Here is a 23,740-nt window from a genome sequence, read left to right as displayed (position 1 = left end):
ATCGCATTCGGAGTCCGTTTGACGCCCCAACGGATAACTATAGCGACAATATAGTCGGTCAAATCGTCGGACGTTTTCGGTCTCCGAAAACTGTTGCCGGGCTTTCCCTCTCTTTCCTCCTTAGACCGTCTACACAGTCCACTACCTACCGTCAGGCCCAACCTAACCTCTCTCGTCAGCCTGCGGCTCTCCTCCCACGCGCGTCCAAGAAACTCCCCCGAACCCAACCCGGACAGTCGTCACCGTTGGATTCGGATCATCCCTGAACATCTATAAAGTATCATCGTTTTCTCGTTGGAGTCTCCTAACCTAATTATCTCGGACCGTCTGATTATGATCGGAGGGCCCGAGTAGCCCCTAAACTAATCTACCTGCTATATAAATAGACCCTAACCCTAGAATTTAGGAGCAATGTTCCATCCATCCCCTACCCGCCGTCACCTACCTACCTTCTTCCTCGGGATCTGTTCGATCCATCCATCCACCAACCAACCCAATCCTTCTCTCGATCCCTTCGCTTTGCCGAGCCAGAGCGCTCTGCCTCGCGCGCACGATCCAAGGGAGGAGATCCTCCTTGCTCTCCCGTAGCCCCAAGCCTCCTCTTGATTCCGTTCCTCTGCCATCCATCGCCTACAGGAACAAGGCCCTCGCGCCAGATCTCCCTTGCCTTCACCATCCCGCGAGCAGTAGCAACAGGACCATGGTCGTCGTCCCGCTTCTTCGAGACCAGCCACTGCTGATTTGCATCCATGCTGCCTCCCATCGTCGACCGCAAGCCAGGAGCCTGAGCTCCTCCTCCCTGAGCTGCAGCCACCCCGCAACCGTTCTGCCTCGCCGCCGCTGTACCTTGACTTATTCATGCTGGACCTCCTCCTCCCGAGCGCCTTGGCCCGAGCACCACCACCCGACGACGGCTTCACCGGAGCAGCGCCGCTGCATCAGGCCAGGGCCCTCGCCGCCTCCCCTTATTTCTCCTTCCTCCCTCTGTTTTCTCCCTCTCACACAGTTCTCTCCCTCTCTCTGAACCTTCACAGGAACAATGGCGCGCCGCCAGGAGCAGCGCCCGCTCGGTCCGTCTGCCTTGACCCACCTATGTCCGCTCCATCCCTGCCATCCCATCGAAGTCCCCTGCCTCGCCGGACCCCGCTGCTGCCTTTTGATAACCCACAAGTATAGGGGATCGCAACTGCTTTCGAGGGTAGAGTATTCAACCCAAATTTATTGATTCGACACAAGGGGAGCCAAAGAATATACTCAAGTATTAGCAGCTGAGTTGTCAATTCAACCACACCTGGAAACTTAGTATCTGCAGCAAAGTGTTTAGAAGCAAAGTAATATGATAGTGGTGGTTGAAGGAAATATGCCCTAGAGGCAATAATAAAGTTATTATTTATTTCCTTATATCATGATAAAAGTTTATTATTCATGCTAGAATTGTATTAACCGGAAACATAATACATGTGTGAATACATAGACAAACAGAGTGTCACTAGTATGCCTCTACTAGACTAGCTTGTTAATCAAAGATGGTTATGTTTCCTAACCATGGACAAAGAGTTGTCATTTGATTAACAGGATCACATCATTAGTTGAATGATCTGATTGACATGACCCATTCCATTAGCTTAGCACCCGATCGTTTAGTATGTTGCTATTGCTTTCTTCATGACTTATACATGTTCCTATGACTATGAGATTATGCAACTCCCGTTTGCCAGAGGAACACTCTGTGTGCTACCAAACGTCACAACGTAACTGGGTGATTATAAAGGAGCTCTACAGGTGTCTCCAAAGGTACATGTTGGGTTGGCGTATTTCAAGATTAGGATTTGTCACTCCGATTGTCGGAGAGGTATCTCTGGGCCCTCTCGGTAATGCACATCACTTAAGCCTTGCAAGCATTGCAACTAATGAGTTGGTTGCAGGATGATGTATTACAGAACGAGTAAAGAGACTTGCCGGTAACGAGATTGAACTAGGTATAGGATACCGACGATCGAATCTCGGGCAAGTAACATACCGATGACAAAGGGAACAACGTATGTTGTTATGCGGTCTGACCGATAAAAGATCTTCGTAGAATATGTAGGAGCCAATATGAGCATCCAGGTTCCGCTATTTGTTATTAACCGGAGACGTGTCTCGGTCATGTCTACATTGTTCTCGAACCCGTAGGGTCCGCACGCTTAAGGTTACGATGACAGTTATATTATGAGTTTATGCATTTTGATGTACCGAAGGTTGTTCGGAGTCCCGGATGTGATCACGGACATGACGAGGAGTCTCGAAATGGTCGAGACATAAAGATTGATATATTGGAAGCCTATGTTTGGATATCGGAAGTGTTCCGGGTGAAATCGGGATTTTACCGGAGTACCGGGAGGTTACCGGAACCCCCGGGAGGTATATGGGCCTTAGTGGAAGAAGAGAAGAGGCAGCTAGGGCTGGGCCGTGCGCCCCTCACCCCTAGTCCAAATAGGACAAGGAGAGAGGGGTCTGGCGCCCCCCCTCCTTCTCTCTCTCTCTTTTCCCACCCCACGAATCCTATTCCAACTAGGAAAGGGGGGGAGTCCTACTCCCAGAGGGAGTAGGACTCCTCCTGGCGCGCCACACCTTGGCCGGCCGGCCCCCCTCCCTTGAACCTTTATATACGGAGGCAGGGGCACCCCTAGAGACACAAGTTGATCCACGTGATCATATTCTTAGCCATGTGCGGTGCCCCCTTCCACCATAGTCCTCGATAATATTGTAGCGGTGCTTAGGCGAAGCCCTGCGACGGTAGTACATCAAGATCGTCACCACGCCGTCGTGTTGACGGAACTCTTCCCCGACACTTTGCTGGATCAGAGTCCGGGGATCGTCATCGAGCTGAACGTGTGCTAGAACTCGGAGGTGCCGTAGTTTCGGTGCTTGATCGGTCGGGCCGTGGAGACGTACGATTACATCAACCAAACGCTTCCGTTGTCGATCTACAAGGGTACATAGATCATACTCTCCCCTCTCGTTGTTGTGCATCACCATGATCTTGCGTGAGCGTAGGATTTTTTTTGAAATTACTATGAAACCCAACAGTGGCATCCGAGCCTAGGTTTTATATGTTGATGTTATATGCACGAGTAGAACACAAGTGAGTTGTGGGCGATATAAGTCATACTGCTTACCAGCATGTCATACTTTGGTTCGGCGGTATTGTTGGACGAAGCGGCCCGGACCGACATTACGCGTACGCTTACGCGAGACCGGTTCTCCCGATGTGCTTTGCACATAGGTGGCTTGCGGGTGACAGTTTCTCCAACTTTAGTTGAACCGAGTGTGGCTACGCCCGATCCTTGCGAAGGTTAAAACAGCACCAACTTGACAAACTATCGTTGTGGTTTTGACGCGTAGGTAAGATTGGTTCTTGCTTAAGCCCGTAGCAGCCACGTAAAACATGCAACAACAAAGTAGAGGACGTCTAACTTGTTTTTGCAGGGCATGTTGTGATGTGATATGGTCAAGACATGATGCTAAATTTTATTGTATGAGATGATCATGTTTTGTAACCGAGTTATCAGCAACTGGCAGGAGCCATATGGTTGTCGCTTTATTGTATGCAATGCAATCACGTTGTAATGCTTTACTTTATCACTAAGCGGTAGCGATAGTCATGGAAGCATAAGATTGGCGAGACGACAACGATGCTACGATGGAGATCAAGGTGTCGCGCCGGTGACGATGGTGATCATGACGGTGCTTCGGAGATGGAGATCACAAGCACAAGATGATGGTGGCCATATCATATCACTTATATTGATTGCATGTGATGTATGCATCTTATCTTGCTTTGATTGACGGTAGCATTATAAGATGATCTCTCACTAAATTATCAAGAAGTGTTCTCCCTGAGTATGCACCGTTGCGAAAGTTCTTCGTGCTGAGACACCATGTGATGATCGGGTGTGATAGGCTCTACGTTCAAATACAACGGGTGCAAAACAGTTGCACACGCGGAATACTCAGGTTATACTTGACGAGCCAAGCATATACAGATATGGCCTCGGAACACGGAGACCGAAAGGTCGAGCGTGAATCATATAATAGATATGATCAACATAGTGATGTTCACCAATGAAACTACTCCATCTCACGTGATGATCGGACATGGTTTAGTTGATTTGGATCACGTAATCACTTAGAGGATTAGAGGGATGTCTATCTAAGTGGGAGTTCTTTAAGTAATATGATTAATTGAACCTAAATTTATCATGAACTTAGTACCTGATAGTATCTTGCTTGTTTATGTATGATTGTAGATAAATGGCCCGTGCTGTTGTTCCGTTGAATTTTAATGCGTTCCTTGAGAAAGCAAAGTTGAAAGATGATGGTAGCAATTACACGGACTGGGTCCGTAACTTGAGGATTATCCTCATTGCTGCATAGAAGAGTTACATCCTGGAAGCACCGCTGGGTGCCAGGCTTGCTGCTGGAGCAACACCAGATGTTGTGAATGTCTGGTAGAGCAAAGCTGATGACTACTCGATAGTTCAGTGTGCCATGCTTTACGGCTTAGAACCGGGACTTCAACGACGTTTTGAACGTCATGGAGCATATGAGATGTTCCAGGAGTTGAAGTTAATATTTCAAGCAAATGCCCGGATTAAGAGATATGAAGTCTCCAATAAATTCTATAGCTGCAAGATGGAGGAGAACAGTTCTGTCAGTGAGCATATACTCAAAATGTCTGGGTATAATAATCACTTGATTCAAATGGGAGTTAATCTTCCAGATGATTGCGTCATTGACAGAATTCTCCAATCACTGCCACCAAGCTACAAGAGCTTCGTGATGAACTATAATATGCAAGGGATGAATAAGACTATTCCCGAGCTCTTCGCAATGCTGAAATCTGCGGAGGTAGAAATCAAAAAGGAGCATCAAGTGTTGATGGTCAACAAGACCACTAGTTTCAAGAAAAAGGGCAAAGGGAAGAAGAAGGGGAACTTCAAGAAGAACAACAAGCAAGTTGCTGCTCAAGAGAAGAAACCCAAGTCTGGACCTAAGCCTGAAACTGAGTGCTTCTACTGCAAGCAGACTGGTCACTGGAAGCGGAACTGCCCCAAGTATTTGGCGGATAAGAAGGATGGCAAGGTGAACAAAGGTATATGTGATATACATGTTATTGATGTGTACCTTACTAATGCTTGCAGTAGCACCTGGGTATTTGATACTGGTTCTGTTGCTAATTTGCAACTCGAAACAGGGACTACGGATTAAGCGAAGATTGGCTAAGGACGAGGTGACGATGCGCGTGGGAAATGGTTCCAAAGTCGATGTGATCGCGGTCGGCACGCTACCTCTACATCTACCTTCGGGATTAGTATTAGACCTAAATAATTGTTATTTGGTGCCAGCGTTAAGCATGAACATTATATCTGGATCTTGTTTGATGCGAGACGGTTATTCATTTAAATCAGAGAATAATGGTTGTTCTATTTATATGAGTAATATCTTTTATGGTCATGCACCCTTAAAGAGTGGTCTATTCTTATTAAATCTCGATAGTAGTGACACACATATTCATAATGTTGAAGCCAAAAGATGCAGAGTTGATAATGATAGTGCAACTTATTTGTGGCACTGCCGTTTGGGTCATATCGGTGTAAAGCGCATGAAGAAACTCCATACTGATGGACTTTTGGAACCACTTGATTATGAATCGCTTGGTACTTGCGAACCGTGCCTTATGGGTAAGATGACAAAAACACCGTTCTCCGGTACTATGGAGAGAGCAACAGATTTGTTGGAAATCATACATACAGATGTATGTGGTCCGATGAATATTGAGGCTCGTGGCGGATATCGTTATTTTCTCACCTTCACAGATGACTTAAGCAGATATGGGTATATCTACTTAATGAAACATAAGTCTGAAACGTTTGAAAAGTTCAAAGAATTTCAGAGTGAAGTTGAAAATCATCGTAACAAGAAAATAAAATTCCTACGATCTGATCGTGGAGGAGAATATTTGAGTTACGAGTTTGGTGTACATTTGAAACAATGCGGAATAGTTTCGCAACTCACGCCACCCGGAACACCACAGCGTAATGGTGTGTCCGAACGTCGTAATCGTACTTTACTTGATATGGTGCGATCTATGATGTCTCTTACTGATTTACCGCTATCGTTTTGGGGTTATGCTCTAGAGACGGCCGCATTCACGTTAAATAGGGCACCATCAAAATCCGTTGAGACGACGCCTTATGAACTATGGTTTGGCAAGAAACCAAAGTTGTCGTTTCTGAAAGTTTGGGGTTGCGATGCTTATGTGAAAAAGCTTCAACCTGATAAGCTCGAACCCAAATCGGAGAAATGTGTCTTCATAGGATATCCAAAGGAAACTATTGGATACACCTTCTATCACAGATCCGAAGGCAAAACTTTTGTTGCTAAATTCGGAAACTTTCTAGAGAAGGAGTTTCTCTCGAAAGAAGTGAGTGGGAGGAAAGTAGAACTTGATGAGGTAACTGTACCTGCTCCCTTATTGGAAAGTAGTACATCACAGAAACCAGTTTCTGTGACACCTACACCAATTAGTGAGGAAGCTAATGATGATGATCATGAAACTTCAGAACAAGATACTACTGAACCTCGTAGATCAACCAGAGTAAGATCCGCACCAGAGTGGTACGGTAATCCTGTTCTGGAAGTCATGCTACTAGATCATGATGAACCTACGAACTATGAAGAAGCGATGGTGAGCCCAGATTCCGCAAAATGGCTTGAAGCCATGAAATCTGAGATGGGATCCATGTATGAGAACAAAGTATGGACTTTGGTTGACTTGCCCAATGATCGGCAAGCAATTGAGAATAAATGGATCTTTCAAGAAGAAGACTGACGCTGACGGTAATGTTACTGTCTACAAAGCTCGACTTGTCGCAAAAGGTTTTCGACAAGTTCAAGGGATTGACTACGATGAGACCTTCTCACCCGTAGCGATGCTTAAGTCTGTCCGAATCATGTTAGCAATTGCCGCATTTTATGATTATGAAATTTGGCAGATGGATGTCAAAACTGCATTCCTGAATGGATTTCTGGAAGAAGAGTTGTATATGATGCAACCGGAAGGTTTTGTCGATCCAAAGGGAGCTAACAAAGTGTGCAAGCTCCAGCGATCCATTTATGGACTGGTGCAAGCCTCTCGGAGTTGGAATAAACGCTTTGATAGTGTGATCAAAGCATTTGGTTTTGTACAGACTTTTGGAGAAGCCTGTATTTACAAGAAAGTGAGTGGGAGCTCTGTAGCATTTCTGATATTATATGTAGATGACATATTACTAATCGGAAATGATATAGAATTTCTGGATAGCATAAAGGGATACTTGAATAAGAGTTTTTCAATGAAAGACCTCGGTGAAGCTGCTTACATATTGGGCATTAAGATCTATAGAGACAGATCAAGACGCTTAATTGGACTTTCACAAAGCACATACCTTGACAAAGTTTTGAAAAAGTTCAAAATGGATCAAGCAAAGAAAGGATTCTTGCCTGTGTTACAAGGTGTGAAATTGAGTAAGACTCAATGCCCGACCAATGCAGAAGATAGAGAGAAAATGAAAGATGTTCCCTATGCTTCAGCCATAGGCTCTATCATGTATGCAATGCTGTGTACCAGACCTGATGTGTGTCTTGCTATAAGTCTAGCAGGGAGGTACCAAAGTAATCCAGGAGTGGATCACTGGACAGCGGTCAAGAACATCCTGAAATACCTGAAAAGGACTAAGGATATGTTTCTCATATATGGAGGTGACAAAGAGCTCATCGTAAATGGTTACGTTGATGCAAGCTTTGACACTGATCCGGACGATTCTAAATCGCAAACCGGATACGTGTTTACATTAAACGGTGGAGCTGTCAGTTGGTGCAGTTCTAAACAAAGCGTTGTGGCGGGATCTACATGTGAAGCGGAGTACATAGCTGCTTCGGAAGCAGCAAACGAAGGAGTCTGGATGAAGGAGTTCATATCCAATCTAGGTGTCATACCTAGTGCATCGGGTCCAATGAAAATCTTTTGTGACAATACTGGTGCAATTGCCTTGGCAAAGGAATCCAGATTTCACAAGAGAACCAAGCACATCAAGAGACGCTTCAATTCCATCCGGGATCTAGTCCAGGTGGGAGACATAGAGATTTGCAAGATACATACGGATCTGAATGTTGCAGACCCGTTGACTAAGCCTCTTCCACGAGCAAAACATGATCAGCACCAAAGCTCCATGGGTGTTAGAATCATTACTGTGTAATCTAGATTATTGACTCTAGTGCAAGTGGGAGACTGAAGGAAATATGCCCTAGAGGCAATAATAAAGTTATTATTTATTTCCTTATATAATGATAAATGTTTATTATTCATGCTAGAATTGTATTAACCGGAAACATAATACTTGTGTGAATACATAGACAAACTAAACGTCACTAGTATGCCTACTTGACTAGCTCGTTAATCAAAGATGGTTATGTTTCCTAACCATAGACATGTGTTGTCATTTGATTAACGGGATCACATTATTAGGAGATTGATGTGATTGACATGACCCATTCCATTAGCTTAGCACCCGATCGTTTAGTGTGTTGCTATTGCTTTCTTCATGACTTATACATGTTCCTATGACTATGAGATTATGCAACTCCCGTTTGCCGGAGGAACACTTTGTGTGCTACCAAACGTCACAACGTAACTGGGTGATTATAAAGGAGCTCTACAGGTGTCTCCAAAGGTACATGTTGGGTTGGCGTATTTCGAGATTAGGATTTGTCACTCCGATTTTCGGAGAGGTATCTCTGGGCCCTCTCGGTAATGCACATCACATAAGCCTTGCAAGCATTGCAACTAATGAGTTAGTAGCGAGATGATGTATTACGAAACGAGTAAAGAGACTTGCCGGTAACGAGATTGAACTAGGTATTGAGATACCGACGATCGAATCTCGGGCAAGTAACATACCGATGACAAAGGGAACGACGTATGTTGTTATGCGGTCTGACCGATAAAGATCTTCGTAGAATATGTAGGAGCCAATATGAGCATCCAGGTTCCGCTATTGGTTATTGACCGGAGACGTGTCTCGGTCATGTCTACATTGTTCTCGAACCCGTAGGGTCCGCACGCTTAAGGTTTCGATGACAGTTATATTATGAGTTTATGAGTTTTGATGTACCGAAGTTAGTTCGGAGTCCTGGATGTGATCACGGACATAACGAGGAGTCTCGAAATGGTCGAGACATAAAGATTGATATATTGGACGGCTATATTCGGACACCGGAAGTGTTCAGGGTGATTTCGGAGAAAATCGGAGAGCCGGAGGGTTACCGGAACCCTACCGGGAGAAGTAATGGGCCATATGGGCCTTAGTGGAGAGAGAGAGGGGCAGCCAGGGTGGGCCGCGCGCCTCCTTCCCCCTGGTCCGAATTGCACTAGGAGAGGGGGGGCGGCGCCCCCCTTTCCTTCTCCCTCCCCACTTCCTTCCCCCTCCTAGTAGGAGTCCTACTCCTAGTAGGAGGAGGACTCCTCCTTGGCGCGCCTATAGGGCCGGCCGGCCTCCTCCCCTTGCTCCTTTATATACGGGGGCAGGGGGCACCCCTAGACACACAAGTTGATCCACGTGATCGTATTCTTAGCCGTGTGCGGTGCCCCCTTCCACCATAATCCTCAAAAATATTGTAGTGGTGCTTGAGCGAAGCCCTGCGATGGTAGAACATCAAGATCGTCACCACGCCGTCGTGCTGACGGAACTCTTCCCCGACACTTTGCTGGATTGGAGTCCGGGGATCGTCATCGAGCTGAACGTGTGCTAAAACTCGGAGGTGTCGTAGTTTCGGTGCTTGATCGGTCGGGCCGTGAAGACGTACGACTACATCAACCGCGTTGTGCTAACGCTTCCGCTGTCGGTCTACAAGGGTACGTAGATCACACTCTCCCCTCTCGTTGCTATGCATCACCATGATCTTGCGTGTGCGTACGAATTTTTTTGAAATTACTACGTTCCCCAACACCAGTTACATTGTGACGTTTGGTAGCATACAAAGTGTTCCTCCGGTAAACGGGAGTTGCATAATCTCATAGTCATAGGAACATGTATAAGTTATGAAGAAAGCAATATCAACAAACTAAACGATCAAGTGCTAAGCTAACGGAATGGGTCAAGTCAATCACATCATTCTCCTAATGATGTGATCCCGTTAATCAAATGACAAATCATGTCTATGGTTAGGAAACATAACCATCTTCGATCAACGAGCTAGTCAAGTAGAGGCATACTAGTGACACTCTGTTTGTCTATGTATTCACACATGTATTATGTTTCCGGTTAATACAATTCTAGCATGAATAATAAACATTTATCATGATAAGGAAATAAATAATAACTTTATTATTGCCTCTAGGGCATATTTCCTTCAATGCTATATTTCTGTACTGTGTGAAGTGGCGATTGTAAGCCAACTCTTTATCCCTTCCTTATTCATTACATGGGATGTGTAAAGATTACCCCTCTCGACATGCCTACTATGAGGTTATGCCTCTAAGTTGTGCTCCGACACGTGGGAGATATAGCCGCATGGTGGGTGTTACACATTGTCCGTGGTCCTGCTCGTTTTTTGGATAAGAAAACTTTGAAGAACATCATGACATGTTGTGTTATTCTGCACAATATGATTTTTAAAGATGAGAGATGAATGAACTTAGAATTCTTTTACGACAATGTGGGTAGCCGTGTCAAACCAGGTAGAGACCCAAACCGCATTAGAGCTTTTCTTGAGACATACAAGGTGATTGAAAACACAGACACACACTTTCAACTTCAGAAAGATCTCACTGAGCACCATTGGCAAAGGGCTGGACAGTGACTAACTTTTGTATTCATTTGTATTTGTATTCATGACAAGTTTTGTATTGCATTATTTAAGTTTGCTATGGTGATATGAATAATTATTTGTAATGTGGATGATTATTGTTTTATGTTCGATTTGCATAATTCAGTTTGTTTTCGATTGTTGAATTATGTTGGATTTGATATTTGCGGGCTGATAATATGCGGGATGCAGCGGCGCAAAGAGCAGACCCCGCATAGCCGACCCGTAAAAAAACATATTCCGCGAATATGCTTTTTTACGGATCCGTTTGGGGGGTCTGCATCTGTGACAGCCTGTGCCGGCCCGCAAAAGCTGTTTTGCGCGAACTGCAAACGAGTTTTGCGGGTCGGTGGGATGCGGGGTCTGCTAGAGTTGCTCTTAGCCGACCACTATCCTACGCTCGCAAAACTAGGTAGTTTATACATGTAGGATTGTAAACTGATATTTGTACCTTGTTCTTCATGTTAGTGATAGGCACCTCAGATGCCACCATTTGTCCCCAAAAAAGGCAAAACGGTATTGGATTACTTTGTTACATGTATATTTGAATTCCCAACATTTTTTGAGCATTGCAAATCTAATAACCACATGGGCGACAACTTTAAACACGGGGGTGTTTCTGCTACGAGGTAACCTTGATAAGAATATAACGGTTCCTTGATTAACCACGGGGTTGACAACTCTAGGACTCGAATTTTCTTTTGTGAAAACATACCCCAAGCGATATGTAGAAATGAAACCTTCAACAACATGAAGCCAACGAGAAACCGTTTAGTTTGCCCGACATTTTTTGTTTTCCTTTTTCTTTATTTATTTATACTCATATATGTGTATGCATGAAAATGCACTGATTTTTCATACTAGTCTCACTAATTTTTTCCTAAGCTTGTCAGTTGGGAGGTTTGATTTGATTTTTGTTAATGTATTATTTTTAGATTAGATTAGATGGGGGTTTGATTTGATTGAAGAGGAGAAAACAGAGCAACCGCCTCTAAATATCCTTTTTTTCGATCTACAGTAATTACACCACGCAATTTCCCCGAAATCCAAATTCCCCGCCCACCACCGTAACCGCCACCACCAGTACCCTACCAACAGCTCGCCGCCGTCGGCCATGGAGCTCGTCGCTCGCCTTCTCCGCCGCCTCCTCTGGCTTCTCCACCGCCGTCGCCGCGGCCTCCCACCGGACGCCCCCCTCGACCTCCTCTGCTTCCTCGCGCGCGAGGCAGCTCGAGTGCTGCTCCCGCCACCAGCCCCGCAGCCCGCCGAGGTGGACGCCAGCAGCATCCTCGCCGCCCTCCTCTCCGCCGGGATCCTCCGCCTCCCTCGCGGCCCGGCCCCGGCGCCTCCGTTCGCTGCCGGCGACGTGCCGCTCGCTCCGCCCCTCCTCCCCATGGCGGCCGACGCGGAGGCGCGACAGGCTCTGCTCCGCCTCGCGCTCGCCCGGATCCGCGCGGGCGCGCCTCCCGCTCCACTCCACGCGCCGGCGCCTCCCGATACAGTCGACGCCCGCGAGCAGTTCGAGAGGATCGTGTTCGGCGCGCTCGTTCACTGGGCACGCCGCGTCGCTCCCTTGCCGACAGAGCCGTTCGCTCTCCGGCTCCTCCTCCGCCTCCCCGAGCGCCAGTCTCGCCGGCTTCTTCCGCCGACCCCGAGCGCCCGCGTCAAGTCCACCATCCTCGGCGTGCTGTTCTACCTCGCCCTGCGCCGGCTCCTGTCCGCGATTCCCCGCGAGAAGGATGCCGCCCTTGTTGATTTTGTCGCTCTTCTCAGGCCCCTCAGCCTCCGTCTTCTTCCTTCGGGCACCGAGGAGGCCCACGCGGGCATCCCACCCCCGCCCCCGCGTGCGCCCGCCAGGCTCCGCCCGCGTGCTCCGACGCCAGCCGCAGCCGCTGATGACGGCGTGCACTTACTGATCCGCCACGCGCTCGCGAGGATCCCGGCTCGACCTGCTGCAGACAGGGTATCTCCGACCCCCGCGCTCATCGCCCTTCGTCTGGCCCTCGCCCGCACGGTGTACGTCATCACTATTCACGTCCTGGCCATGATGAAGATGCTTGAGATGCGCGATGCCGCTGCCGCTGCGCGTGCTGCTGCCATTGTCGCTCTGACTACGCCGAGTGATGATGCCGCCGAGGGCAAGGTTGATTCCGAGGAGAGCGCCCAGGCGGTGCTTGTTTCCGGTGCTGACGAGGCGCGAGCGATGATCCGAGACCGGGATAGCGTCGAGACGTCGACGGTGGTCGTCGATGTGCCGCCGCACCTCCCTCACGAGGAGGCTCTCATCATCAACAACATCCTTATGGATTCCGGAGCACGGCCGTCGCTCTTTCGCCGAGGACCTGTCCTGTCATCACTTATCATAGAGTAGACACACTCGTTCTCTTCTTTTCCTGCTTATCGTGATCAAGTACGCCATGTCACCAGGGACCAGTACTCTTTCTGTTCTCTTTTTATCAGCATATTAAATCATCCTAGCTTGGGCAGCTAATAGGTTCTCTTTGGGTTGTGCCATCAAAGTATATCTGTCAGTGGACTTTGGCTAGGCCTGATAGTACCTTGAATATCAGTAACTGCTGCACTTGCTGCTCCACTTCATCTCTATGCTTATGTGGAATTCTACAAGGTCTTATATTAGGGGGCACAGCATTAGGTTTTAAAGGAATTTTGTGGTCAGAGCTCCTGGCAGGAGGCAAACCTTGAGGAGCTTCAAACACTTCAGGATGTTGTTGTATTCATTGTTTCATAACATGTTGAGCAGGCTTCTTCATAGAGATGTCTTGAATTAAGTTCAGAGCATATCCAGTTGCTCCAGCTGATAGCATAGAATGTAACTCAGAGCTCCCCATTTCAGTAGCTGATGCAATGGAATTCCAAGAAGGAATAGTTAACAGGTGCTTCCATCTTTTCTGACAATGACAGCTCTCTGCTCATAATCAAAAGAAACTGGACTATGCCTTGCCAGGAAGTCACACCCTAGGACCATATCATACCCAGGTAAATCTAACACTCTAACAGAGTGTTCAAATTGTTCTTTGCCCATAGTAAACTTGGTGGTAGGAATAAAGGATCCAGACCACAACACTCCCCCACCTGCAACTCGCACAGCTTTTATTTGTCCATAATAATATTGCAAGTAGTGGTAAGGGGAAAATTCAAATTTATGAAAGTATAATTACTTCCAGAATCCACAAGTGCTAAAGCTTGTTTTCCCCCAAAGTTCACTACGACAGACATAGTATTGACACTTGTTGTACTGACAGCTTGGACAGAAATTTGCATGCACTGCTCATCAGTCTGTGGCTGCTCAGGATTGTCAGTTTCAGTTAATTCCTCTTGTTCCTCCTGAATATCAATAGCTTCTTCTCCAGTCAACATATTAATGGCTGGAGCTTGTTTGCATTTGTGGCCGTGAAACCAAACATCCCCACATCTCCAAAACTTCCCGGGTTCCCCTGCTTTCTGAATTACAGCTGGTTGCTTGAACTCCCCTCCTTTATCTGGCAAGTTGGTCTGAGGTCTGTTGTACTGAAAATAATGTTTGTTGTGGCCAGCAGTAACAGCAAGATAGGGCTTCTTTGAAGGTGTAGCTTGCTCAATGTCCACAGCTAACCAGTATGCATCTGTCAATGTTTCAGGTCTCAACTGAAACTTAATATATAGGTGCTCCCATGCCATTTACATAGCATTTTACAAACCACATTTCAGTGAGGTTTGGGTTTTCTTCCTGAACTTGAGCCATGAGATCTTCAAACTGGTCAGTGTACTCAGATATGGATAAGTTGTTTTGCTTAAAAGCATTAAACCTGTCCACCAAACCATAGGTACTAGAAGCAGAGAAACGATGAAGAATCTCCTCACAAAACTGTCCCCATGTTAACTGTTTACTGAGAACATTTGGTCTCCTCAGCCATAACATCTGCTCTATCCACAAAATAAAGTTGTGCCAAAGATATTTTATACTACTCAGGAGGTGCACCTGCCATCTGAAAATATTTTTCTGCCTGTCGAATGCATCCAGTGCGATTAGTACCATCGAAACGAGGGGGGCCTTTAGTTATGGACTTAAGGAACTGTGTTCTCATATCCTTATCATAAGCTTTTGGATAATCATCCCACTGCAATTGATTGCCTATTTTGCTGTTGTTGATGGAACGCTGGTGTTCCTCTGTTCCCTCTTTCTGAATTTCGTCTGCTTCTGAAGGTTTTTCTGGTTGTTGCTCTTGTTCCTCAACACCAACACGGTCGGGGGCGCTGAAGAGGACGGCATATAGGCACTGAGAGTTTTAAGCACATTTGTGATCGTCGAGAGCTGTCCACTCAAGGCTGCCTGATGCACCCTGGACACCTGAGATAACCTTTGTCATGGCATCCTGCTTGGAATTCGTGTTCTGAACCTCTTTCCTAAGCAGATCCACCTCTTCACGCAAACCTGTGGTTTCTTCCCGATTTGCCAGCACGTCGTCCTTGAGATTGAGCAATTCCGTCAGATCTGGCTCATCGATGCTTGGCTTCGAACGCCCCATGATCCCGCTCTATGGAGAGGAATTTTACACCCGCGCACAGCGGCAACCCAAACCACCAGAGCAGATCCTACTGCCGCCTAAGAACATCACCAAAATCAGCACCACCCACACGTAAACCTGGAATTTCACCACCGAGACAGGGCATCCCAGCAACCAGTTCCGCCTCGCGAGCTGCCAACGAATTTGTCAGTATGACCAACACCACCACAGCACCGCCACCACCGACAGGAATCAGGGTGGGAAAAGGGAGGGGAACAACTAGCGTGCCACCGCGCGATCATGGCGCCAAGAAAACATCAGAGGAAGGGGATCGATTTAGAAGCTAGGGTTTGAGCGGGGAATCAGTTCAGCCAAACAAACAGGAAATCTCCATTATACTGTACTGTAGCAGTATAGCTGTAAAGTAATTTGATCACAATAGAAATGGCATACCCACGCAGGGGTGGGACTTGGCTGTCATATAGCCTTCACACTGAAATGAAACGCTACAGGTAACTAGTTAAAACACGGCAAGCATCACGAGCCGTCGGATCACGCTTGATGGACTTCTCATAGCAACTGGACAACTGAACGAGTCGGTATGTTCTCTGAACCTGACAGTCCATCCTCTGCTGCCCCCAACATTTCAGGATACCGCATCGGATTTCCATCCCTGGCTATACATCCCTACACCAACTAATCCCTTAAAGTAAAATCAAGGTGCAATTGGGTGAAAATTTTCCTTTAAGATGCCTTCTTGTAGTTGTATGAAGCAAGTCAACATCCAATTCTTTGTCTTTGCGAAAGCCTTCTATTGGATATTGATATGAGTGATCTATACATAAGACCTCCAATGCAGGGGCATTTTCAACCATGTGCATAAGGAACTCAACTTCGCCCTTGCATGCTTCAAATCCTGTAATATGCAGGCTCTTCATGTCGTTGAACAGACGCTTTGAAAGATTCCTCATAGGTTCAGGTTCTTGTACCACGCGCACATAAGCATCGTTACAAAACTGCAATTTTGAACCAAAAATGAAGTGAGAAGGCTTGTGGCTAACCTGTTATTCATTTTATCTATCTATAATCAAATGTCAATGAATAATCTGAGTACATGACCAAGTTTCGACAGAGTTTTATCAATTTGCTGTTTTAGTTTGTGAAAGATTTAAACTAAACAAAAAACAGTAGCTTAAGAAAAGAAAAGGAAAAAAAGGGTGGGAAAGGAACGGCGAGTCTGTCTAACAGTCAATCTCCTTGCATTAGTTCCAAGACAGTATGTGCAACAACAAAGATAAAAAGAAATTGTCCAGCATAACTTGGCTCATCACGTTTTATACTCGGACAAATATGCTTCTCAGTTGTAAGCATGACATTTCTATGGTTCAAAAATGAGATGTGTAGTGCCTTGACAGAAGCTATAATGTAGTAATACTAATAAGAAATGTATAGACCATCAGCCAAAAACCCATATGAGTACTTACGTGCAGCTCTAGCTTTTCAATTAAAGGAGCAGACCTCATAAAAGAGACCAACGACAAGCTGTCGAATTCTTTGACATAGGCCAACCTCAATTGTAAGTATGTCATCCGAGAAAACTTGCATGGGTAAGACATCAAACAGGGAACCTGAAAGATAGATAACCAAAGGTCATGACACGATAATATAATATAATGGGATGATCCACGATATAAAAGATGGTCGAAGAGCAAACCTCTGATGATTTACAGCCTGCATTGAGGGTCAGATGTTGCACACTTGTAAGAACTTTAGCAAGCACGGTAATAGTGTGCTCAAGAGTGTCTCCAAAATAATATATGTTTGCACATTTCAGTTCCGATGATTTACCGAGGTCAATAGGCACCGCCACTCCTCTGTATTCAAAAGTCGCAAGGTTCACGGCATGGAATGCTATATTTGTTAATCTGCACGAAGCAATTTTCAAGTATAGCAGGTGAGGCAGTGGGCCGTTAACCTTTAGTTCACCATTGAGATGGCATCTAACAATACTCAGCCACTCTAAGTTACAGCAGTTTGACAACATATGTTGAATACCCTTCCCATTGACACTCACTATGCTCAGATCAAGCTTCCTTACGTTAGGGAAACCACTAAAATGCGTTGGTGGCTGGAGATCTACAAAGCTAAGATGAAGTTTCTGTAGACGGTGTATACTGTCCTCATCTAAAAGCTCAAATGGAAATTTGTACCGATCAACACAACCTGGAGGTTGACGCTGTTCTCGTGCTAAATCAAAAACTAGTGCCTTTGTCCGCGATGATACAGCAAAACGAACCCAATTATCAAGATGTTCAACCAACATCCGGTTCAACCCAATTTTGATTTCAAGCTCTTCAACCAACTTGCCCCTGCACTGTCCCAGGACTCTATTAACAATGTGACTGAACACTAGATTATACACTCTTTTCTCATAATTATTCTTGCCACATATTGTATTTCCATCGAAACTCAGTTTAGGACAAGCTGTCCACAAGTATCTCCATTTCCTTGAGACGGCACTGGTTCTTACAGCCTCTTCCAGAGACAACTTTGACAAAACTGTGCATAACACGTCCTGCAGAACAAAAAATATATTGTAGTTGCGCACAGGTAGAAATTAGTAATCCGCAACCAAGAGACGGGCTGGAGCACGAGATTTTAGCATGGTACCTCTGGAAGGTCTCCAAGCAGATCAACCGCTGGTTCCTTTGCGCCATGACGGATGTAGTCAGACAAAACTCCACAGATGAGAATGCCACACAGTTTGAATGGATCTTTTGCTGTAATTCCCTCGGCACAGATTGCTCCGCAAACCAGAATGGTCAGCAGTTGAAACCGGCCATTCGATATCTGCTTTCGACAGAACGCTTCACTACGTCCTATGTGCTCAGACATAGCCCTGAAAGCCAGAATGCTCAGCGGTTCAAACTGACGGCCTGCTATCCTGCTGCTGGTGGCTCCTGGGTGGAGTTGCCTTGGATGGCAATGATTCACCACTGCAGTTGTTCCAGGCATGAAGGTGAGCATGTTCCCCATTGTAGACTGCAAAACACAAGGAGAAGCCCGATTAAAACAGATTTTCCCTAATAAATTTTCATAAGAAGTCAAGCCCCCTAACCACCACCAAAAAAAAACACAACTAAAAAAAGTTGCTTCCTTTACTGGGGACAGGCCAGGGGCGGATCTGGCGTGCACCAAGAATTTCTCGATGGCGTCAATGGAGTTTAACTAATCATGGATGGATGGATGCTCATACCTCAGAAAGCAGAGGCCGGAATAGCGGACCGGGCTGAGACAGGCAGGGAAGGGAAACGGCGATGGCGGCGCGTGAAGGGCAGAGGGGGTAGCGGAGGAGAAGAGGTAGGGCACCGGCAGCGGCAGCGGCAGGTCGAGCCGCGGTGGGTCGACCGGTTGGTCGGACGGAGTAGAGTACGGCGAGGCTCGGCGGGGAGTAAAGAGGCGTACCGGCGGCGAGTAAACAAGGAAGGTATCCGAGGAAGACGACGGGGATTTTTGGTGGCACTTCTTTTCGCCTTTTCTCTTATTTTTTTAGCAGCTTATTAAGCACAATCCAAAAAGAACTTCAAATTATGAACTAAGCGGGTCCACCACGGAAAACCTTACAAACTTCCGAGTGGCGATTTGCTTAGGCAATCGGTAGGCGGGCGGCTAGGGTTAGGGTTTCAATCAGGGGCGGTGGTGAACTCCGACGATTGGAACGAGGAGACTGCGCTTTCTTTCCGTGCTGGTTGTCCATGGTGTCGCGGAACGGAGATGGAGAAACGACACCCTCAGGACATGTTTGGTAGTCAGGGATCTTCCCCAGATCCCGACAGAAACCCCAGGTGGTCAGTCCACGGGCCAAGTTAACGCCAGTTTGATTCACATGCGCATTTGAACGCCCTTCATCTAGGGGTTTCTCGCCCCAATCCACGTGTTTTTCATGAGGAAAGAATCCATGTCTCAGGTCGTGGTTGGTAGAAAATCATCATCTCTCTCGCGATCGCGCGCCTTCACCGATACCGACTCTGACTACTTTCTCGCGCGACCTTCTTTGCCTCCCTCTAGCTCGTGTCCCTCCTCTAGCGGCTTCAGTGACCTTTCCCTGTCTTCCTTACGCGGATTCGGTGGCAGATCCTCCTCCTATTTCTTCCAAATTGTGGATCCGTGCCGTGAGCAACTCATCATGTTTCTTCGCTTGAACGAAACGGGCGGCAGCTCCTCCTCCAGCAGCTTCATGTAGGATCGAAAGTATGTCTAGAGAGGGGGTGATTAGACTACTTGACCAAAGAAAAATCTAGCCTTTTCCCAATTTTAGTTCTAGGCAGATTTTAGTAACTTAGCACAAGTCAAGCAATCAACCTACACATGCAATTCTAAGAGTATAGCAGCGGAAAGTAAAACAATTGCATATGAAGGTAAAGGGAGGAGTTTGGAGTGTGCAAACGCAATTGGAGACATGGAGATTTTTGGCGTGGTTCCGATAGGTGGTGCTATCGTACATCCACGTTGATGGAGACTTCAACCCACGAAGGGTAACGGTTGCGCGAGTCCACGGAGGGCTCCACCCACGAAGGGTCCACGAAGAAGCAACCTTGTCTATCCCACCATGGCCGTCGCCCATGAAGGACTTGCCTCACTCGGGTAGATCTTCACGAAGTAGGCGATCTCCTTTGTAACACCCACCATGCGGCCATATCTCCCACGTGTCGGGGCACGACTTAGAGGCATAGCCGCATGGTAGGTTTGTCGCAAGAGGGGTAATCTTCACACAATCCCATGTACTGAATAGAAAGGGATAAAGAGTTGGCTTACAATCGCCACTTCACATAATACATAATAATCCATACATCATCCAAGGTACAAACAAAGGTCCGACTACGAAACCAAAATAAAGAAAGACCACCCCAAATGCTAGATCCCTGATCGTCACAACTGGGCTCCACTACTGATCAACCGAAAAAGACACAAAACAACGATCAAGATCTTCATCGAGCTCCCACTTGAGCTCAGTTGCGTCACCTGCACTGGTATCATCGGCACCTGCAAACTGTTTGAAAGTATCTGTGAGTCACGAGGACTCAGCAATCTCACACCCGCGAGATCAAGACTATTTAAGCTTATGAGTAGGAAAGGGTAGTGAGGTGGAGCTGCAGCAAGCACTAGCATATATGGTGGCTAACTTACGCAAAAGAGAGCGAGAAGAGAAGCAAAGCATGGTCGAGAAGCTATAAGTGATCAAGAAGTGATCCTGAAGCTACTTACATTCAAGCATAACACAAGAACCATGTTCACTTCCCGGACCCCGCCGGAAAGACACCATCATGGCTACACACGCGGTTGATGCATTTTAATTAAGTTAAGTGTCAAGTTCTCTACAACCGGATATTAACAAATTCTCATCTGCCCGTAACCGCGGGCACGGCTTTCAAAAGTTCAAACCCTACAGGGGTGTCCCAACTTAGCCCATCACAAGCTCTCACGGTCAACGAAGGATATTCCTTCTCCCAGGAAGACCCGAACAGACTTGGAATCCCGGTTACAAGACATTTCGACAATGGTAAAACAAGACCGGCAAAGCCACCCGATGTGCCGACAAATCCCGATAGGAGTCGCACGTATCTCGTTCTCAGGGCACACCGGATGGGCAAGATGTCGGGTTGGCATAGACCCTGGTTGCCCAGGGGGCGCCGGACATCGCCCAGTTTGGACCAACACTCAGAGGAGCACTGGCCCAGGGGGTTTAAAATAAAGATGACCTTTGAGTCCGCGGAACCCAAGGGAAAAAGGCTTAGGTGGCAAATGGTAAAACCAAGGTTGGGCCTTGCTGGAGGAGTTTTATTCAAGGCGAACTATCAAGGGGTTCCCATAACACCCAACCGCGTAAGGAATGCAAAATCAAGGAACATAACACTGGTATGACGGAAACTAGGGCGGCAAGAGTGGAACAAAACACCAGGCATGAGGCCGATCCTTCCACCCTTTACCAAGTATATAGATGCATTAAAGTAAACAAGATATAATAATGATATCCCAACAATATCCATGTTCCAACATGGAACAAACTTCATCTCCACCTACAACTAGCAACACTATAAGAGGGGCTGAGCAAAGCGGTAACATAGCCAAACAACGGTTTGCTAGGAAAGGTGGGTTAGAGGCTTGACACATGGCAATATGGGAGGCATGATATAGCAAGTGGTAGGTAACGCGGCATAGCAATAGAGCGAACAACTAGCAAAGCAAAGATAGAAGTGATTTCGAGGGTATGGTCATCTTGCCTGAGATCCCGCAAGGAAGAAGAACGAGTCCATGAAGAAGACAAACGGACGTAGTCGAACGGATCCTCACAAACACGATGTTACCGGAACTAACAAGAAGAAGCAACACCGGAAAGGAGCAAACAACATGGTAAACAACCATCACATAAACATGGCATGATGCACAACCAAGTATGATGCATGTCCGGTTTAATGAAGCATGGCATGGCAAAGTGCACAAACAAAACTACAAGTTAAGTGGAGCTCAATATGCAACGAGTTGCATATTGACGAAACACCACATCAATTATTAAGTTCTCTCACGTTTATGTACCCAACAATATTAGATGTTGTTAAGCATGGCAAGAGGTGAAGCATAATTAAATTAACAGTTTAGGCAAGTTTAAATGACGCCGGAACAACAAACAACAATTCCGGTAAATCCCCATATGCATTAGCAATTTAAGCAAACAACACTTTTAACCATTTAGATGTTGTTGTCATGATGCGGATGACATGTGCTAGTTTATGCAAGTTTTATGAAAATGTTGATAAGAGCATTTTATGAAGCATTAGTCATCGTGGCGGAAATGAAAGGGGTGCCACAGCAACGAATCCGAAAATGATGCCATGGCAACATATCGGTTCCGGTAGCTCATGGAGATACTGGTGCAAAAGGAAAAGTGACGTGAGCGTGTGATCCCGGTAACCGGGTTTCCACATGTCGGTGACAAGGCAAAAGAGGGGCAACGTGCACCGACAATTCAAGCACGGTGCAAGCACGAGCATCTCATAAATCACACATGCATTCATTCACGGGCGGTCATCTCGGGGTTATACCTTTCGAAGCATGCGTTTTCGAGGCGGTTCGAGTTCAGAGTGGAAGTAGAAGTTCTCGCGGCGGTCGTGGAAGTAGCGGTACACGTTTCGTAGTCGTACACATTCCATAGATGTTCGAGGTCACAGCGAGGATCTTGACTTCCACGGGGTCGATGGTAGGGTACACGTTTCGTAGGCGAACTTGGTGTATCTGTGCAGTAGTCGAACTTGTCGAACGGCCAGAGCATTACTTGACGATCCAGGTACGGGTCTTGCAAAACCAAAGTGCTCATGTGCGGGGACATCTCGGTCGTTCAGCGAAGAGGTCATGTAGACGAACCGAAGTGACAGCAGGCGAGATACACGGCCATGACAGTCTTCGGACTTGGAGTTTCGTGTAGTCGAACTTGAGGTGGTCCCGGACCGTCTGGACTTGGCGCATCCGATAGCAAAAAGTACACAAAACGGGTTCGGTGGTGACTATGAGGAATCCAACGATGAGGCACTCGGCATCGAGGTCCCGCAGCGCATCAGCGGCAGGAGGCAGGCCCTAACAGAGATGGAACATGGCGGACACAGGCGGAGGGGAACGCGACGAGGCGGGCGGCAGCAGCTTGCTCGCTGGCAACGGCTGGAGACGGGGGTCGGGGCGGATGGAGCTTCTGCTCCGGCGATGCAGCGGCACAGGGAACGGAGGGAGGTGCTGCTCCGATCTCTGGACGTCGTCTCAGGTGAGAACCAGGTGATGCGGGAGGGTAAATAGGCGCGGCACCAGGGAGGGGCTCGCCGGGCAGCACGCTGGCCGGCGCGGGGCAAGGAGGCGCAGGCGTGGCTCGCTGGCGTGGGAGGAGAAGCAGGGCGCAGTGGCGAAGTTGTGGGCCAGCACGGTGGCCTCCATGGCCGGCGGCCGTGCGGGTTGCGCAAGGTGAAGAGCGACGCGGGAGGCAGTGATGTCTACTACACAACCTTCTTCTTGTAGACGTTGTTGGGCCTCCAAGTGCAGAGGTTTGTAGGACAGTAACAAATTTCCCTCAAGTGGATGACCTAAGGTTTATCAATCCGTAGGAGGCGTAGGATGAAGATGGTCTCTGATACGACTCCAACATATCTATATTTTTTGATTGCTCCATGCTATATTATCTACTGTTTTGGACTATATTGGGCTTTATTTTCCACTTTTATATTATTTTTGGGACTAACCTATTAACCGGAGGCCCTAGCCCAGAATTGCTGTTTTTTGCCTATTTCAGTGTTTCGAAGAAACAG

General features: G+C 47.0%; 1 protein-coding gene across 1 annotated transcript; it reads right to left on the bottom strand.

Annotated features, from left to right (window-relative positions):
* Window positions 1-15,761: 15,761 nt before the first annotated feature.
* LOC125553244 (F-box/FBD/LRR-repeat protein At1g13570-like) lies at window positions 15,762-18,930 on the bottom strand. Its single transcript, XM_048717049.1, has 5 exons — window positions 18,652-18,930; window positions 18,066-18,437; window positions 17,110-17,970; window positions 16,880-17,023; window positions 15,762-16,411 (listed from the first exon to the last, which is right to left on the bottom strand). The coding sequence occupies exons 2-5, from the start codon at window positions 18,429-18,431 to the stop codon at window positions 16,100-16,102; spliced, it is 1,683 nt and encodes a 560-aa protein (XP_048573006.1). The 5' UTR covers window positions 18,432-18,437; window positions 18,652-18,930; the 3' UTR covers window positions 15,762-16,099.
* Window positions 18,931-23,740: the final 4,810 nt, after the last annotated feature.

Source organism: Triticum urartu, chromosome 4 (assembly GCF_003073215.2).
Source record: "Triticum urartu cultivar G1812 chromosome 4, Tu2.1, whole genome shotgun sequence".
Classification (NCBI taxonomy): domain Eukaryota; kingdom Viridiplantae; phylum Streptophyta; class Magnoliopsida; order Poales; family Poaceae; genus Triticum; species Triticum urartu.
This window is presented reverse-complemented; position numbering and strand designations above follow the sequence as displayed.

What these genes read in the sequence shown, in the direction of transcription:
- LOC125553244 (XM_048717049.1), bottom strand. Translation starts at nt 18,431, where the DNA reads ATGGGGAACATGCTCACCTTCATGCCTGGAACAACTGCAGTGGTGAAT. An exon ending in CAGGCTGTAAATCATCAGAG is followed by an intron (nt 17,024 to 17,109) that starts GTTTGCTCTTCG and finishes TCTATCTTTCAG; the next exon opens with GTTCCCTGTTTGATGTCTTA. An exon ending in TTGAAAAGCTAGAGCTGCAC is followed by an intron (nt 16,412 to 16,879) that starts GTAAGTACTCAT and finishes TCAAAATTGCAG; the next exon opens with TTTTGTAACGATGCTTATGT.